We start from the raw sequence: 19,266 nt of genomic DNA, 5'->3' as shown, positions 1-19,266 counted from the left end.
ATGGGGTACTGATACAATTAAGGTAGTAATTTACTGTATCTATTCAATATTGCAGTAAACTTTCGTAATTAATTGGAATCACTAAAATTCATGTTCCCCTTCCAGCCGATGTTTTGATTAAGTTGAGACTTTTTTTAGTCAACTAGACATCTTTGTTTTTACTCGTTTTTGTTTGTTACCGCACAAAATAATGTAACATATGATCGCTGTATTGTTCTAGTTGATGTCAACCATACTGTTACCAATGTTGGAATAAAACAAAGATCTATAAATTGATAGGGCTTTGAAAAAAAGTAGCCCTGTCACTCTACGTCACAGTCTTTCTGGTTCATGTAGTTCTTTCGGTTCATTTTTTACTTTCGGCCCGGATTGTAACAATGTAAACAATGGCTCAAGTTAAAGAAACAATTAACATTTTAGTCAATATATTACAGCTAAATGGATTTTCTAAATGCAAACCAGAGTATTTTAGGCTTGCCAAATTCGACAACAATGAGACGGTAAAAATATTTTCAAATTTTAAGCTTAAGTTCAAAATTAGACAATTTTAGGGAAATTGCTAAATCACCGGATATTTGGTTTCGGATGACATACGAAGACTTGACAGTAATGCAGATAATCGATAGACAATATTGTGTCTTAAAATTGTCATGATCATTTTTATGCCCCTGAAGGTGGTCATAAAGTGATTGCATTTCCGTCTTTCTGTCTGTCTGTCCGCCTCACCTTTGCATTTAGGTTTCGAAAAATGCTAATTACATGTACTTCTATGTCGCTTCAGATGTAACTTTCATATTTGGTAAGGTCAAGTTACCATTACCAGATCAGTACTGAGTAGTGTAATTAAGTTGTTCTAGTGAAAAGCAATAAATGTTTTGAGACTTCTTTTACAATAGTTTGCTTAAATCTTACCTTTGCTTACTGATTCAGCACATAGTCTTATTTTTAAACGCAGGAAAATGTATTTGTGATACCTTTTTTTCGCCGCAGAATTCATGCATTAACGGATCAGTTGTAGCCATAACGGATCACATGACTAAAACCACTCAGGGGGGCATCTAACACGCTATTTGATCTGTCGAAACATGAAATGTGTTGTTTAGTTAACAATGACCAAGTTACATTGCCAGTTATAAATTATATTCATTTTTGTGTTATTAATCGTTGTCTTTATGTGATTTTGTATCCACACATTAGGCATGGTGTTATTGTGTGAATTATCTGTTGAAAATCCTAAAAAGATCGAAAAGATATGGGCATCTTATAAACCATGTAAAAGTTAATTGTTTGAATCATATCTAATCATCGATATTGAACATGGAACATAAATAAAACATTAAGATTGAGATCATTTATTGTAAGAATCAATAGAATTTGCATATATTTTAATACGCATATATCACGCTTGATCCGTTATTGCCCGAATTTTTCATTTCATTTAAGGTGCTGCAAAATCTTAAAAACAAATCAAAACTGAAATGGACTTTTGCAGGCAGACAGACTACTAAATGGCCTTTAAATTAATGTGTAAACTTGTTACTTTCCAACGGGGTTATAGCATGTGGCCACGAAAAATGTTCAACCTTGATTTGGAAACGAGACGGAAGTCAACAAAGTCGTATATACATGTCAGCAAAACATACCGAAATGTTTGACAAAGAGTAGCTCCGATTACGACTTAGTCATTGCGTTTTATAGAACAGGCTTTGAAGATGCCGTGTGCAAAATATCATCTAAAAATGTCAACTATTAAATGCGCTTTTGGTAATGGTAACTTGACTGTATGCATGCGTATATGGACAAGGCTTTTCCATACGCACACAAATTTTGACCCCCTTGACCTTGAACTTAGGGTCCGCGTTAAGGTTTCAAAATCTGTATTTATGTTTCGAAAAAGCGTTTTTCGGGGGCATAAGTCTTCCTATGGAGACAGCTCTTGTTCTATTGTTAAATTCACATGTTAAATAGTTTTGATGTACACAAAATAACTATTGTGATAAATTGAATAAATATTGTTGTTAATTTTTTCTGGGTAGCTTGGATACATGCTTTAAAATTGGTGATCCACCAGTTTCAGTTACCTTTTTAATTTGGTGTTTACTCGTTTATATGTGCTCTTATTAATGGTGGACAAACCAGTTATCGAACACCTAAGAAATTACGTTATAATTCAATAACAAAAACATTTTGTTTTAACAAATGACTAACAGTTTTATAATTTAATAACTTAATATATGTTAAGTTTTCCAGCAAATATACTTCAAGAATTCATAACAATGATTACGTGATTATTGTCACCTCTAGCAGACAAAACAAAATTGCAACCAATGTAAACATGACCTATTACCGGACAGTTCATAAATACTAATTCAGTATATACAAAGTCACATGACAATCACGTGACCCGGACTCGGCGAAAAAGTCTGCGTCTGCTGCAATCAAAATTGCAAACGGATCGGGAAATATGATTTTTGGTGTGTAAATGCACGTTTTGATAAATGCATTCAAAAAGAAATAGCAAAAAACACATAAACCTGTGTAAATAACAATAAATGCATTCCTTTAACCTGTTTTTGGCGCATTTGTTTCAAGCTAAGTAGGCAAGTAGGTCATGGACTTCATGTACGACCATTTGTTTATCGATGTGACGTCATGCGCACTTTTGCGCATGCGCATGCAGAACCAAAACAAAATGTCCGATAATAGGTGCTGTTCGATAACAGGTACTTATACAATAGTTCTTTTTGCACTGTATGATCTTCATTATTAAGTTTATTCACGAGCTCAATTATTAAACATACTTAAAACAATTCAGTACTGAGAAATATTTTTATGTGTTTTTATCATTTACTTTTTCAACAATTTCCAGGATGCACTGAACATTTTAAAAATGCTTACTGATTAGTGATACTAATAAATAATCCTTAATTTCTTTAAAGTGTTGTTCTAGCATAATATAAGAAAAATGAAAAAAACATAATCAATGCTTTAAGCATAATGTATATTCTAATAGTGCCTCTGTCATTAAATTTTTTCAGACATGGCAAATGAGTACAATTAAGACCATAATAATTTACAGTCCGGACTGTCCTCCAAAGAGGAAAAATTTACAGGCCAGTTTTAAATTTCACTGGCATTAATTACTGTAAACATATAGAAATCTGTCGGTATGAAATTTCGTGGTTTAATAACAACCAACTAGTTAGTTGACACGTAATTTCGTGGATTTCAAATTTTCGGGGAAGACTGACCGTCATAATAATTAAATAACTTTTAATCTGTTAATCTGTGTTTACAGCAAGACTTGAGGTTAATGTGCATTGAAGCATAAAAGTGTTGCCGATAATTGTCGATAAGAGCGATGAAGCGGCGCACTTGTGGGTCCCAGCTCACTAATTGCCTTCAATGTTGTTTTGACAATATTTGCAATTCTCAGCGCAATCTGTCCCCTAGTAGTAACAATTGAGTAATAAGGTCCCCAAAATACAAGTGTGAAAACCGTTTTGGCTCTTTTAACTTTAATTGGCCCCTTATTGACATATGTGATAAATCTGCAAACTTTTAATTTGATGACGTCATGTAAAAGAGAACAATCGTTGATGTACAGTTTAAATACCCTGCTTGATTTAACACTTATTATTACCCAAACGCTTATCAAGAAAACAACATATTGTATTAACTAGCATATCTCAATCAAACATTGTCTCTTTCAAAATGGTTGAAAACGGGAACAGTACAGACACGTTCTCCTACTATAGCAGGATTGCCCTACCCTGCAAAGGCTCTGTCTACGACTGAAGCATTATTGACATAGGCTGCTAACGATTTAGTGGAAGAAATGGCAAATGGCCGTAAACGGAAGCGTGGGGAGTACAGTACCTACAGGGACGAAACCAGGACAAAAAATGCGTATTAGTTCAAACATATATAATTTACGTCAAATGGGTGGAAAATAACAACAACATTTTCAATTCAGATATATTTTAATTAGTCAAGATATAGTGTAATGTGACCTACTGAAGTGAAGTAACTATCACAAATCAAAGCGCTGAAGGCACTGAATTTGTTCGCTATTGCGTAATCTTAGAAGCAACTCAGTTTTCAAACTTATGTTATAGCTTTTTATATCGCAAGTTTGAAATGAACACAACCCATTCAAATTTAAAGAGTGTGTCTTAAAGCACAGGTCGAGATGTGTGTGACTGTTTATCCTCATATTTATGTTATAGAGATAACTTAGACTAAATAACAACAATATGTCTTTTTTTTCACAATTGGTCACTGCACTGGCAACCATCTTCAGAATTGTGGTTGCCTTGCTAAAGAATAACAAGCCTATACCGGTAATCATGTACATGTTGTGATATGTGTATCTAATACTTTATCTATTTTCTTTAAATTATTGAGAAACAATTTTGCCCACATGACAGACTTTAAATGCAGCATTAAGCCCTGTTTTCCCTGAAAGCAGCCAATATGTACAGATTTCAATGATAAACTTACCAATGTCATCGCACAAGCTTTTATAAACACTAGACTGGCCAATATGTCCCACAAGCTCCTATTGTTTACATAATTACAGGCTGTCGTCTGCTGCAGTGTACCAGTTTAGTATAAACAGAAACGCATTTGTCGTCTGCTAAATTTGACTGGAGTTATCCACACAGGCAGTCATGGGTTACGGGCCCTACCGTAGTTTAGGCATTCTGATTTGCAAAATTGCGTCTGCATTATTTGTGAGCTGTGCTCACAAATAAAAAGAAATAACTGACGACAAAAGAAAATGTCGGACATGACATTCCGAAATGACCGATTTTGGATTAAAAATGTATAAATAATCGTTGGTACTTGAATTTGTGGTTCAGTGGACCAACGAAATCCACGAAAATTCGTACCACAAATGGTTTTACAGTCTTGTGTGTTTTAATCAAGAGGTTGATATGGCATGGCAAAGTTAATTCAAAAGGGGCATTTTATGACGCGGTTAAGTAAGTTTCTATTGGAATATATAATTTTTTTGTCTCTTAAACAATTCTCAATCATTTAAAAACACCTTTTAATTAATCCATACTAATTAAATGACATTAATTCAATAGTTATTTGTAATTTTTCACAGCGAATCATAAGAGTTAAGTATTATGTGACAACTTTATGCGCTATTTTGACTTTCAAAGTCATTCTCTTAATTTACCAATTTTCCATTGTAATAACAGTAGTGACAAATGTTGATGAAAATGATCTTATCGTGTCCGTAAATATCAGGAACCGATAACTAAGAGGGTTTCAATCTTTTGTGTGTAAAATAATTTTTTATTATAAATGGTATACCACTCCCAGCACTCGTATATCATTTGTACTTGTATTTGCAAAATAAATGAAATTTAACATGGAACTGTTAAATTTAATAGCAACAGAAATGGGTAATTCACAGAAGGTGTAAATTAAAAAATGTGCATTCTTTTTCTTCTAACTTTTAACCTGATGTGAGTGATCTTTTTAATATATATATTTTCATAGAATAAACATTTTGTCAAACAAAATATTGTGTGTCAAGATGCACAGTGTATAGTCCTCTGGGTTACTGAAACTGGTTCCATTCGCAATTTATCATCAAAAGACAGGTATGTCAAATTGCAGTCTTATTTTGTAGAGTGGTATTAAGTTTTGTTTAGATTTAACTTGGTAATTTTTTTTTAACTCACATGACCTGATTTGAACGTGTCCTATATATTATCAAGATAAACCTTCTGACCAGGTTTCATAGAGATTGGATGTAAAATGAGAACGCTTACAAGAAAATGTTAAGAAATGATAGTTTTTGGACCCAAATGAACTGAATTCAAACACTGCCTAGATATTGTTGAGATAAACATTCAGACCAAGTTTCATTAACATTGGATAAGAAATGATACCTCTAGTGTTTACAAGGATTTTCTAAATTTGATCAGTTGACTTTGGACGCACATGACCCAGATTAATGAGATTTGTGCTCAGGTGAGCTAAAAAAGCTTGGCAAAATTTTCCATTTGAACAACTATGTCCACAAAATAAAAACTAGAAATGGCGCGGCAGAGGCTGACGGGTATCCCTACACCGCATGTTAGACCCAGGGGGCACCCCAGGGTTGGTAATGGGGCCTTGCGTAGTTGAGATTGACCATATTTTCATAAGAGACTTCAGTATCAATTGGAAGTGAATCGGTGTAGAAATGAAGAAGTTAATGTAAAATAACATAAAACAAGAGATGTGTTTGTCAGAAACACAATGCCATCTCCTGCGCCGCTTTGATTTATTAAAAAAAAAACATTTGGCAGATTCATTACTTACCTCCCTTTAAAGCTTATTACTTCCCTTGGATTAGTTTGTTTGACCTTTGACCTTGAAGGATGACCTTGACCTTTCACCACTCAAAATGTGCAGCTCCATGAGATACACTTGCATGCCAAATATCAAATTGATATCTTCAGTACCGGTATTGCAAAAGTTATGGCCAATGCACCATACCAGGGCATAAAAATGAGTGAAAATCTATGACCCAGCCCCACCCCAACCCCCATAACTTTTGACCCAGGGGTCAGATCAAAATTCCAAATAGTGCAGGGTCACATATATGCTCATAGCTACCATGTGTTTAAGTTTCAAGGTTTTAGTGCTTATAGTGTAGGAGGAGATAGTGGCCAAGACGGATGGACAGACAGACAGACGGACGGCAGGGAGATAACCACAATATCCCCACGCTTTTCAAAAAGCCTGGGGATAATTAAAATAGCACACTTTATATAATACATGTACTTTCAAAAGTCTTAGGGTCACCAAAATCTGATTGTCAATGATATATTTAGCCAGTCTGTGCTTTCCACAGGCCATTTAATGGCACCTCCCTTGGGTGCTTGAAAATTTTAAGTATAGGCAACAAGCAATTCTGGAAACATTGTGCAAAGTTTGCAAACGCCTTTGGATTAAACAGTTTCTGGATAGTTTTGGGGCAAATGAACAAGATCAATTCTGTTGGCAGTACCCTGACACTTGCATTTTATATATCCAGATACGCTTAAATATGCGTCTTTGTTTTATTGCCCAGTATACATGTAAAAGCACCAAACATGCATCGCACTGTGTATTATAAAACCAAAAATTAAGATAAGCATGTGTCATCTGTCAAAACAATGATTTTGTAGGTCAGTATTCATATTGAAGTAGCTTACACAGTTAAATTTAATAGATGATATTGGGAATGGAACTAATTGCTTGAAAATAATGCTCTTTATCTTCATAAGAATTGCTAAAATACAAATGAGAACCAAACAAACATACTCATGGCATAAAATAATTTTGACCATTTAAATACAAACAATGATGGTTTATTTAAAAACAAATACTCTCACTTTCTCCCTATTTAAAAAAAACTACTTGTACATGTTACATGAAATCTAATTAAAATTCAGTTGTTGTTTGGTAATTGTTATAGAATATGAACCCACCATGATGCATGTACATGGCAGCAGGCGAATTCCAGATCTTGAGTGTAAATAATTTCTCCCAAATTGACATCTAGTTCATCAAATCCTTATAAAGTAACATTTGCCAAAATTAATTTCTGTAAATTCAGAAAATTGGCAAACATTTGCGTTAATTAAATTCTTCAGCACTTTTATTGTCCATATGTACCAAAATTTGCTTTTAAAATTTAAAAGTGGAACTAATGATTATAATGGATTATCAGGTAGTAAATACAGATGATAAACTCATAAGTATACAATTGTACAGAAAATCGACGTTTTTACGGATGTTTTGGGACTTAATCTAATTTGAATAATACCTATCTATGCAGGTAAGGGTTAAAATAAAGTCAAATTTAATAATGACTTTATAGCTTTTTTTTCAAGATTAACAACACACCTAATAACATAATTAGAAACGATAACAATTAAATAAACATTGAGTGGGCGAACTTCTCCCTTACCCTAATGGCCCCAGGGCGTCTGAAAAAAAAGCATGTGGGAACCTCTGCAAGTTTAAGGCATTGTCTTAAGCTCACCCTAACCTTCAAACTGACTTTCTTATTATTGTGGTTTTGCACTCTCTTCTGTTCATCTTCTGTCACTACTTTGATGATTACCAAACAAGAATGTTCATGTTCAGTAAGTGGTCCTGCCCCAAAGTGCTTCATTTCATTCTTGAAGCCATGGCAGCCTTGAGTATAACACAATTAAAAGGAAACAGCAAACCCTTGAAAAAAACAGATGGATTTTAAATAATATTAGAGCTACTTGAGTATATTATGTTCATTGGGTTACACCAATTGATGACCTTAAAATAATTTTTATTCATAAGAGAAACATGGAATCTCAATGTTAAGCATTTTTATCATTATTATTAGATGATTGAGGCTCATAGTGTCTCCTGGTCTGAAACCATTCAGAAAACCTTGTAATGATAACAAAAAACTATTCCCTTTGTTAACCTTTTCCAGATAACTTCAAGTCAGTTTGATTCATTTAAAAGCTAACAAATGGCCGCTAGATGACAGTTATGTTTTCCTTACATAGCTAAGCCTACACATTTTTATCTGAAAGCACTTGCATGAATTGGAAATCCTTGGATACAATTTACCATATCTAACTCAGGTGAGCGAACTAGAGCCATCTTGGCTGTCTTGCTTGTCACCATTTACTTAATACTAATTTGTTTCACAATCACAATCATTCTGTTGCAGGTAGAGCAATTTTGGAACATGCTATTTGAAATGACCCTATTTCTACAATATGGACAGTCATCGACCTCCCCGTATTATACACACAGAGAGTGTAGTAAAGGTATGATTATATTAGTTGTGTTCTGAGAAAACTAGGCATAATGCATGTGTGTAAAGTGTCGTCCCAGATTAGCCTGTGCAGTCCGCATAGGCTAATCAGGGACAACACTTTCCGCTTTTATGGTATTTTTCGTTTAATGGAAGTCTCTTCTACAAGAAAATCCAGTTAAGGCAGAAAGTGTCATCCCTGATTAGCCTGTGCATACTGCACAGGCTAATCTGGGATGACACTTTACGCACATACATTAAGCCCTGTTTTCTCAGAACGCGTCTCATATTTTATAATGGTAATCTACAATATGTACCGGTACTGAAAAATAGTATTTTCTTTCTGTTGCATATAGATTGTGTATTTCCATGTATTAAAAAAGCATATGCATTATAAAATATATTGATTTGTATTTATTAAAATAAAAATATTTTACTGTATGTTATGTATTGGTATAAACAATTTTCAGATGTAAAAGTAAGATTAACAAAAAGGTCCCTGCAGGATATGGGATACCTGTCACCCCAATTTTCTAGTCTTCCAGCTGATATGACCTACGGAAGTCGAGAACTGTTGTTGGCATTTGCTTGGGTCTTGACTACACAAAGGGTCATGGATCACATCGTGGAAGTTTCTTCGTCACCCCTGGAGAAATGTTTCCCATCATCAACAGGGGTATGACAGTGTCCTTTTTAAAGGGGCCTTTTCACATTTTGGTAAATTGACAAATTAAAAAAAAATGTTTCAGATTCGCAAATTTTCGTTGTAGTTATGATATTTCTGAGGAAACAGTAATACTGAACATTGACCATGCTCTAAAATATCCATTATAATTATGCATCTTTTATGCATCTTTTGACGATTTAAAAAGCTGAAAATTATAAAGGGTTGCAACGCACAACGATTGATAATTTGGAGAGTTCTGTTGTTGTTGTTATATTTTGTAATACTACCAGGATTGCTAAATAAAACTTTAACATTTTGCAATAACTTTTGCTATATTGAAGATAGCAACTTCATATTTGGCATGCATGTGTATCTCATGAAGCTGCACATTTTGAGTGGTGAAAGGTCAAGGTCATCCTTCAAGGTCAGAGGTCAAATATATGTGGCCAAAATCGTTCATTTTATGAATACTTTTGCAATATTGTAGATAGCAACTTGATATTTGGCATGCATGTGTATCTCATGAAGCTGCACATTTTGAGTGGTGAAAGGTCAAGGTCAAGGTCATCCTTCAAGGTCAGAGGTCAATTATATGTGACCAAAATCGCTCATTTTATGAATACTTTTGCAATATTGAAGATAGCAACTTGATATTTGGCATGCATGTGCATCTCATGGAGCTGCTCATTTTGAGTGGTGAAAGGTTGAGGTCATCCCTCAAGGTCAGAGGTCAAATATATGTGGCCCAAATCGCTTATTTTATGAATACTTTTGCAATACTGAAGATAGCAACTTGATATTTGGCATGCATGTGTATCTCATGGAGCTGCACATTTTGAGTGGTGAAAGGTCAAGGTCAAGGTCATCCTTCACAAGGTCAAGGTCATCCTACAATGTCAAACATCATATAGGGGGACATTGTGTTTCACAAACACATCTTGTTTTTATGGAGCTATTTAGATCCAATTTTTACATTTATCAATATAAAGCATTTAATGAAAAACTCCAATACATGCCAAAGTCTGCGAAAAGGCCCGAAAAGGCCCCTTTAAGTGTTTTTTTGTGTGCGTGTGTGTTGGCATTTGTTTGGAAGCTGCCTACTAAACCATTAGAGCCTCACTCAGAAAAATGGGGCTCAATGGATGTGTGAAAAGTGTTGTCCCAGATTAGCCTGTGAGGCTGCACAGGCTAAACAAGACAACACTTTCTGCCTAAACTGGATTTTTTACTTATGTGAAACTTCCTTTTAACAACTTATACCATTTAAGTGTTAAGTGTCATCCTTGATTAACATACGCAGACTGCACAGCCTAATCTGGGACAACACTATGGGCATATGCATTAAAACCCATTTTCCTAGAGCAAGGCTGATTCATTTGGACGCTGCAAATTAAACTATAATTCTTACTTTTGCATTCATATCAAACCGATCAGTCTGAAACTGTTATATCATAAAAAACTAAGACAAGTATTTAACAGTTTTAGTTCTTGTTGTCACATGATTAACATATCAAAGTCAGTACAAAATTTCAAGCAATAAAATCACCCAGTAAAATAACAGTGGTGGGTTGTAGACTTTTTTGGTCATATTTAATGTAAATTGAAAATAGATTCCTACATTTTTTATAAAGAGTATTTATATGTTTTATGTAATTTTAGTATTAAATAGGTGGCATATTAATATGCATTAAACACGAGATTGTACCATTTCTTCTGCTTTACATAATGTGGTGAAATATATTTATATGTGCACCTGGCTCTGTGAATATGGGGCTTTATGCATAGGCGTCACTGGCTAATCAAGCACACTGCTATAAATGTATTTTCCATTTAAAGGAAGACAGTTTCTAGCAAAAATCCAGATAAGGCATAGCGTCTTTCCAGATTAGCTTATGCAAACTGCACAGGCTAATCTGGGACAACGCTTTGCGCACATGCATTAAGCCTCGTTTTGACAGAGCTAGGCTGAAGTAAATTTGCTATTGATGATGAAAAATAGTTTTTTGCCTAGGATATTTTACTTCTCTATACTTCATATTTTTAAATAAAGCAGGCTATTTTTATATCCCCAGGCACAGAAATCCAGAGACAGAAGAATGCCGGATCATTTGTCTGTGTGCAAGAGGCTTCAGAGACATCAGCTTCTGAATGGCAAACTGCACTTGACACTCAAACACATGTTTGCCCTGCATAGAGAGAGCTGTAGGCTTCAACACAAGGTATGCCAACCTGTAAAATCCACCCCAATGTCTGACTAGCTAATGCTTGAGTCTGACTAGAAAATATGTCCATTTGATGCTGGGTGTGGTTCTATTTGATGTGTGTGAGCACACTGGGTCTATGATGTCAGATCCAATGTGAACTCACACGGTTACTATTTCAGGTGCATACATGTACAGAGGGCGTGTCTGTTACCCCTGTCCTGCCCCACCTGAGACCAGGGGAAGTGTACCTGCTTCAACACCCCCAACATCTTAATACAGCAAGTACTCAGTGTTAATGGTCAACATTAGCCTGGGCCCATGTTTGCATCAGTCCTGTATGGGATAACTTGAATGAATGGCCTACATTGGCCTGGGCGATAACTTGAATGAATGGCCTACATTGGCCTGGGCCCATGTTTGCATCAGTCCTGTATGGGATAACTTGAATGAATGGCCTACATTGGCCTGGGCCCATGTTTGCATCAGTCCTGTATGGGATAACTTGAATGAATGGTCTACATTGGCCTGGGCCCATGTTTGCAATAGTCCTGTATGGGATAACTTGAATGAATGGCCTACATTGGCCTGGGCCCATGTTTGCATCAGTCCTGTATGGGATAACTTGAATGAATGACCTACATTGGCCTGGGCCCATGTTTGCATCAGTCCTGTATGGGATAACTTGAATGAATGGCCTACATTGGCCTGGGCCCATGTTTGCATCAGTCCTGTATGGGATAACTTGAATGAATGGCCTACATTGGCCTGGGCCCATGTTTGCATCAGTCCTGTATGGGATAACTTGAATGAATGGCCTACATTGGCCTGGGCCCATGTTTGCATCAGTCCTGTATGGGATAACTTGAATGAATGGCCTACATTGGCCTGGGCCCATGTTTGCATCAGTCCTGTATGGGATAACTTGAATGAATGGCCTACATTGGCCTGGGTCCATGTTTGCATCAGTGCTGTATGGGATAACTTGAATGAATGGCCTACATTGGCCTGGGCCCATGTTTGCATCAGTCCTGTATGGGATAACTTGAATGAATGGCCTACATTGGCCTGGGCCCATGTTTGCATCAGTCCTGTATGGGATAACTTGAATGAATGGCCTACATTGGCCTGGGCCTTTGTGCTCATAAAGCCTCAATAGGATAACTTAAGTTAATTACATTGATCATCAATTAGTTAAGAATACATTTAAAATAAAAATAAAACAGATGACAGATTTGTTTAAGACTTATAAAATAGTATATTTTGATGATTTATTGGAAAAGTGTATATATTCCTCACAAACTATGTTGGGAGAAATAAGGTAAAAATGTATGAGTGGGTTCACTGGGAAAATGGGGTTTAAGGGTGGTGCATAAGATATCATCCCAGATTAGCCTGTGCAGTCTGCACAGGCTGATCAGGGACAACACTTAATGCTTTTATGGTATTGTTTTCTTTAAAAAAAGGCATTTTAATGAAAATCCAGTTTAGGAGGAAAGTGTCGTCCCTGCTTAGCCTGTGCTGACTGTACATGCAAATCTGGACAAAACTTAACAAAAATGCATTAAGCACAGTTTAGCCAGAGCAAGGCTCAGATGTTTAAAGAATCACTAGTAAACTATGCATATTAAACCGGTATTTCTTTCATCAATGTCAGTTTATGTCATCTTCAATTGTTATTTATATGTTTGTAGATGCTCGAAGCTTTTGAAAAAGAGATCAAAATGTTGAACTATGTGATATTGTGGAAAGAACATGAACATAATTTCTGGAAATGGATGGTAAGGAATTATGGTAAAGACTTTAACCTTGTTTTGTAAATGTTCTCATTATTAAATGTGTATAACTAATATTATTCATTTAAGATCATGACTTTTTGTCATGTTTTGATCATGTGCTATACAATTTCTCAATTTGTACATGCTTTCAAGAATATTAAAAATAGTTACTCACTCTTTCACTGACTGAGATAATATGCATATGCAATAAAAATCAGAGACTTTTTCACCTAGTTATTATTATAATAATTACTGGGGGAATGCAATGTTAAATAGAAAAAAAAAGCAATGGAATTGATATCCCCCGCCAAATAGAGATATATCCCTGAAAACTTTTGTGACAGACAGAAGGACGTACAACAACAATTCTTTATCCTTCCGCCTTTGGCAGGAATAAAAATGAGCCATGCCCTGTGAAAACTGGTTCAATGCAAGTGGGTAAAGTGACGCTCCAGATCAGGGACAACACTTTCCGTGTAAAATGGGTTTTCACTAAGAAGAGGCTTCCTTTTAATGAAAAGTACCATAACGCAGAAAGGGTTGTCTCTGATTACACTGTATGCACATGTCACTGACTATACTTTATGCATAAGCATGCATCACCATTTATCCACGATGGGGTTATTCAATAGTTGTTTCCATTTAGGAGAGTGTGTTAGCGCTGAAGTTGCAAGAGCAGGCCCAGGCCAGTAGGGCCTCTCTAGTTCACTACAACATCAGCCGTTCGGACCTTCCAAATCTAGCTCAGACGAGGCGTCAGTTAGAGACTTGTATCCTGCAGCTGGAACCAGTTATCTCTCACCTGGAAGACCTCTGGTTTTGTAAGGTACTTGCAATAGTGACAGGTACACCGGCTAGGTGTTACATGACTTGACACAACCTGTTAAGGACTCTTGTCACTTATTAATGGTTATCCTCCTGTAATATCCAGTCACTTAAAGCTATTTTCCCTGTTGTTAAATGGACCCATAAAGACCAAATAGAAGCCGTTTTTACAGTTTTTAGAAGCAACCATAAAAGACTCATTAAAATAACGTTTCTATCTGTGATTGACTGAAAGGACAAAGAATTATTTTAAGCTTTTTAACCAGTGTTTGAGGGTGGGACATGTGCAAGACCAGCCACATAATGCTACATTGTGTCTATTGAGGGAAACTATATTAGCCTGTTCTGGGAAAACTGGTCTTAGTTCATGTGAAACAAGCAAATTCTTTGAATTGATATCCCCCGCCATATAAATTTTGTTTATGGAAGGGTGTAGACCTTTGACCTCAATGTGTGACCTTGACCTTAGCCCCTAGGAGTATGGGTGTTGAATGTGAAGCAGCCCTAGATGATAGAGAACAACTATAGCAAGTTCATGGCATAGTAAAGGAATTACTAAATAATGAATAATTGATCAAATTTGTGACCTTTGACCTCAATGTGTGACCTTGACCTTAGCCCCTTGGATTATGGGTGTTGAATGTGAAGCACCCCAGATGATTGAGAACAACTATGGCAAGTTTCATGGCTCAGGCTCATGTGTTAATGGAGATAAAGCTGTAAGCTTATATTAAAAAGCATTTTCTCAAGATACAAAAGGCCATAACTCCGTTATTAACAGATGGTGTACAATGCCATTTGGCGTGCATCATCCTGTTAGCCATATATATACGCATACCATGTTTCAATGAAATCCGCCAAAGCACTTCCAAGATATGGCTCCGGACAGACAGACGGAAGGACCGACGGAAATACGGAAGGACGGACAACACCAAAACAATATCCCTCCGCCTATGGCGGGGGAAAAAAAGTATTGTCCAAGATTTAGCCTGTGCAGTCTTATCAGGGATGACACTTCATCTCAATTGGATTTACATTAAGCAGAGACATCTTTAAAAAAATATAAAATTCATAAAAGTGCAGTTTCATCCCTGATTAGCCTGTGCAGTCCGCCCTTATGGGCTGATATTTTAAGCACATGCGTTAAGCCCAGATTTCCCAGAACATAACTCAAATGTAAATATATGAGCTGTGCTCTGTGAAAAAGGGGTTTAATGCATTTGCGTGAAGTGTCATCCCAGATTAGCCTGTGCAGTTCGCACGGGCTGATCAGGGACAAAACTTTCCACCCCAAACTAGATTTTTGCTAAGAAGAGACTTTCTTTTAACAGAAAATATAATAAAAGCGGAAAGTGTTGTCCCTGCGCGGACTGCACAGGCTTATCTGGGACAACACTTTACGCACATGCATTATGCCCAGTTTTCTCAGAACGCGACTCATATATTGACAGGTTTTTATCTTTTTGATGCAACCTGTAAAGTACCCACTCCTTTAATACTTCTTTCTTAATCTCCATGGGCCCTTTCTTTGAACTACGTATGTTCATAAATCATATGGAAGTTCAAAACGTAAATTTAGTTGCGTTTCTATAAAATTCGTAAAGTTACAAATTGTACCAGAAACAGCCCCCTGGACCTGTTAAGTACCTTGTCTTTTATTGCTGCCCTCCCACTTTTGAGTCACTTAAAAACTTTGTTCAGTTTTTATGACTAATGACCAACCATTGCCTTATCATGTAGTTCTAATGGTGTTTGCAGTGCATTATTTTATAGTGTTCACCATTATTACATGTTTTTTATATTTATTTTGTCAGTTAAACATAAATTTCAACATACAAAACAGTATTTCTTTCAAATTTGCAGCCAGTATTTGCTATGAGACATCCATTCATTTTTCCAAATAAACTACAAGTCTTTGTTCAATTAATTTCAGTATATAAGGATTATTTTAGGAATGAAATGCAGGGGAATATGAAAATATATGTTGTTAAACCGTTCTATGCAGTCAAAATTCTAAATTATACTGGTCAATTATAGTAATTGCCATAATTTACATATCCCAGATGGAGATTAAACCCACTTTAAAGCAATATTTTGTTTCCAGCAAAAAGAAATGCACATGTCAGACGCTGAAAGGCTGGCATACACTGTGAACGTTGAGCTGAACGCTCGGCAACAGACGATAGGCATCTCGCCTGCATCCATCAACCACCAGCTGACAGGCCGTCCAGTATTTGTACATGCTAAACCAGAGCCTAAGCAGGTCAACAGGGTGTTTATACCAGAGTTACAGAAAACTGAAAGTGTCGGAGAATTTGTGAACATTGAAACAGAAATTGCTAAATTTCAATCAGAGATTAATGTGCTAGAACTTGTGATAGAATCAAAAGAAAGGTTTTATAAACAGAAACTAGACTCTCTAGCAGCCAGAGTTCCTAATTCTATATGCATCCAACCAAGATAATTTTGAAATATATTGTTAAAGTATTGCTTTGTCATTGTTATCAACTGAGTCGCATTCTGAGAAAACTGGGCATAATGCATGTGCATAAATTGTCGTCCCAGATAAGCCTGTGCAGTCCGCACAGGCTAATCAGGGATGACACTTTCTGCTTTAATGACATGTTTTGTTTAAATGAAGTCTCTTCTAAGCAAAAATCCAAATTAGGCGGAAAGTGTTGTCCCTGATTAGCCTGTGAGGACTGCACAGGCTAATCTGGGACAACACTTTAAATTACGCACATGCATTATGACCCGTTTTCTCAAAAGGAGACTCAATTTATTGGCTTCAAGTTATTAGTTGCATACCAGTTGAACTGGAGGGGAATATATGTCTAACCATGGGCTTAATGTCAATCCCACGATAACTAAAAAAGCTTGGCTGAGGAAACTTGATATTGAAATACAGGGCTATATGGGAAACATGCACATTATTGAAGTTTTATATAAGACAAGCATTATGGTTTGTATGGTTTCAGAAATACATGTAACTTAAAACTGAAATCTTGATCCTGTGATAACTCAAGAAGTACTAGGTTGATGACACTCAGTATTTGGAAAGAGAGGGCCTTTAGGGAATCACAGGTGGTTAGCGTGTTGCTATGATATTAATTAGTGTAAACATCATTTTGAATGATAAATAATCATATTATAACGAAAAATTATCTTTTCTGAAAAAAAAATTCACTATCAAATATATATATAACAAGGTATGCAACTCAAAATCACCCCAAAACGGGGTGCATCGCTTTGAACAGCCATATCTTCATCAATTGTGCAGCGATTTTTACGATTTTGGTCTTATTCAACGCAGAAATGAATTTCCTTTCTGGAAATGTATATGTCTTGCAATATTTGTACAAATGCTGGGTCAACTTTTAAGAAATAACACGATACACAACTCGCATGACCCAGTTGACCATGATCATGCAGTCTTTATGAATGAAATCTCCAGTTGTAAAGACACACCTCCGCATTGGACCAATGAAATCACTCGTTTGTTTAAAATGTCAGTTAGTTGAAATGTATGTAAACAAAGGTTTTAAACGGCACTGGACAGTTAGTCTTGATGCATAATGTAACGACAAGAATGGTAATAATATTTTTTAATACGTTTTATTGAATTATGGTATCGAGCTACATGAACTTTGTAGGGAAGATGCCCTTTACTCCGTGAAGATTTCAGTCTTAAAGACTGCATGATCATTGTCAACTGGGTCATGCGAGTTGTGTATTTTTATTTCTTAAAAGTTGACCCAGCATTTGTAAAAATATTGCAAGACATATACATTTCCAGAAAGGAAATTCATTTCTTCGTTCAATAAGACCGAGATCTTGAAAATCGCTCCACAATTGATGAAGATATGGCTGTTCAAAGCGATGCACCCCGTTTTGGGGTGATTTCGAGTTGCATACCATGTTATATATATATTTGATAGTGATTTTTTTTCCATCAAATTTAATTTTTCGTTATAATATGATTATTTATCATTCAAAATGATGTTTTCACTAATTAATATCATAGCCACATGCTAACCACCTGTGTAGGGAATATGCATATTCCATCAAGTTTTTTTTGTCAGACAAAAATTGTCACTGCTATGGTTTCAGAAATAAGTGACATCTAAAATCAGGACCCTTCAAAAAAAGTATTTAAGTTTGATTTATTTTTAAAGGTGACCTACAACAACATTAACCCTTTCTCTCTCAGAAATAAAGACAAATAAAGATCTCCGTGGGGTTATGGATATGGTGTCCGCCTAGCGATCAGGATGTCACAGGTTCGATCCCCACTCGGGGAGTGTTCTCTAGATCTTCCCCAAAGACACCAAGTACTGGTTCTAGGCCCAGGAAACGGACTCGAGAGCATTTATATAAGCCTGAGGCTTTCGATGCAATCAAGCTAAAATAAATAGGTTTAAATTAAAGACAAAATGGCTAGGTGCAAACAGCATAAAACCAGAACAGCCTGCGAGTAACTCGCAGTCTGTTCATGTTTTATGCTGTTTGCTGCTCATCAGTATCTAAGGGTTGGAATTGAAGCCTTTAAATCTTCAAAACTAGTAAGAAAGGACTTGTATTTAACTTTCTTAGGGACTACACATGCGTCAAAATACGTATCTAAGTGGTAAAGGGTTAATCTGGGAGGGGGCCGTTGTTTTGACTGTGACACATCTCTTGTTTGTAATGTCATAGTAAAGAATCTTTGCTATGTCCCCATTTAGGTGGGCATCATTAATAATTTCACATAAAGCTTGTATTGAATTTCTCTTTAATAACTGGGGCATTCTGGCTCAAACTTTCCCAGTTGAATAATGTTTATGTGTAGATGCTCGTAAAGAAATGCTTTAAAAAATGACTGAACATTTTGTTTGATTAAACTTCGACCTTCTAATAAAAAACATGTTGCATCATCACGTTGTACATGTAAAAAATCTGATTGATTGATATATATAGGAAACCCATACAAAAGATAACAGACCTGGATATTTC

General features: G+C 35.9%; 1 protein-coding gene across 2 annotated transcripts; it reads left to right on the top strand.

Annotated features, from left to right (window-relative positions):
* The first annotated feature begins 354 nt into the window (after positions 1 to 354).
* Positions 355 to 16,762, top strand: LOC127873070 (tubulin epsilon and delta complex protein 1-like). 2 transcript variants are annotated; one of them, XM_052416652.1, is made up of 8 exons: positions 355 to 500; positions 8,717 to 8,816; positions 9,274 to 9,479; positions 11,543 to 11,689; positions 11,854 to 11,952; positions 13,366 to 13,452; positions 14,096 to 14,275; positions 16,379 to 16,762. In XM_052416652.1, the coding sequence occupies exons 1-8, from the start codon at positions 387 to 389 to the stop codon at positions 16,736 to 16,738; spliced, it is 1,293 nt and encodes a 430-aa protein (XP_052272612.1). In that variant the 5' UTR covers positions 355 to 386; the 3' UTR covers positions 16,739 to 16,762. The 2 variants fall into 2 exon arrangements, with proteins under 2 accessions (XP_052272612.1, XP_052272613.1); XM_052416653.1 differs by lacking the exon at positions 11,854 to 11,952.
* The last annotated feature ends 2,504 nt before the right edge of the window (positions 16,763 to 19,266 follow it).

The sequence above is a fragment of the Dreissena polymorpha genome, chromosome 3 (assembly GCF_020536995.1).
Source record: "Dreissena polymorpha isolate Duluth1 chromosome 3, UMN_Dpol_1.0, whole genome shotgun sequence".
In the NCBI taxonomy this organism is placed as follows: domain Eukaryota; kingdom Metazoa; phylum Mollusca; class Bivalvia; order Myida; family Dreissenidae; genus Dreissena; species Dreissena polymorpha.
This window is presented reverse-complemented; position numbering and strand designations above follow the sequence as displayed.

Bases quoted from the DNA above. Each gene is read 5' to 3' on its own strand.
- LOC127873070 (XM_052416652.1), top strand. From the start codon at position 387: ATGGCTCAAGTTAAAGAAACAATTAACATTTTAGTCAATATATTACAG. The intron at 9,480-11,542 runs GTATGACAGTGT...TTATATCCCCAG, and splicing joins GTTTCCCATCATCAACAGGG to GCACAGAAATCCAGAGACAG. The intron at 14,276-16,378 runs GTACTTGCAATA...TTTTGTTTCCAG, and splicing joins AAGACCTCTGGTTTTGTAAG to CAAAAAGAAATGCACATGTC.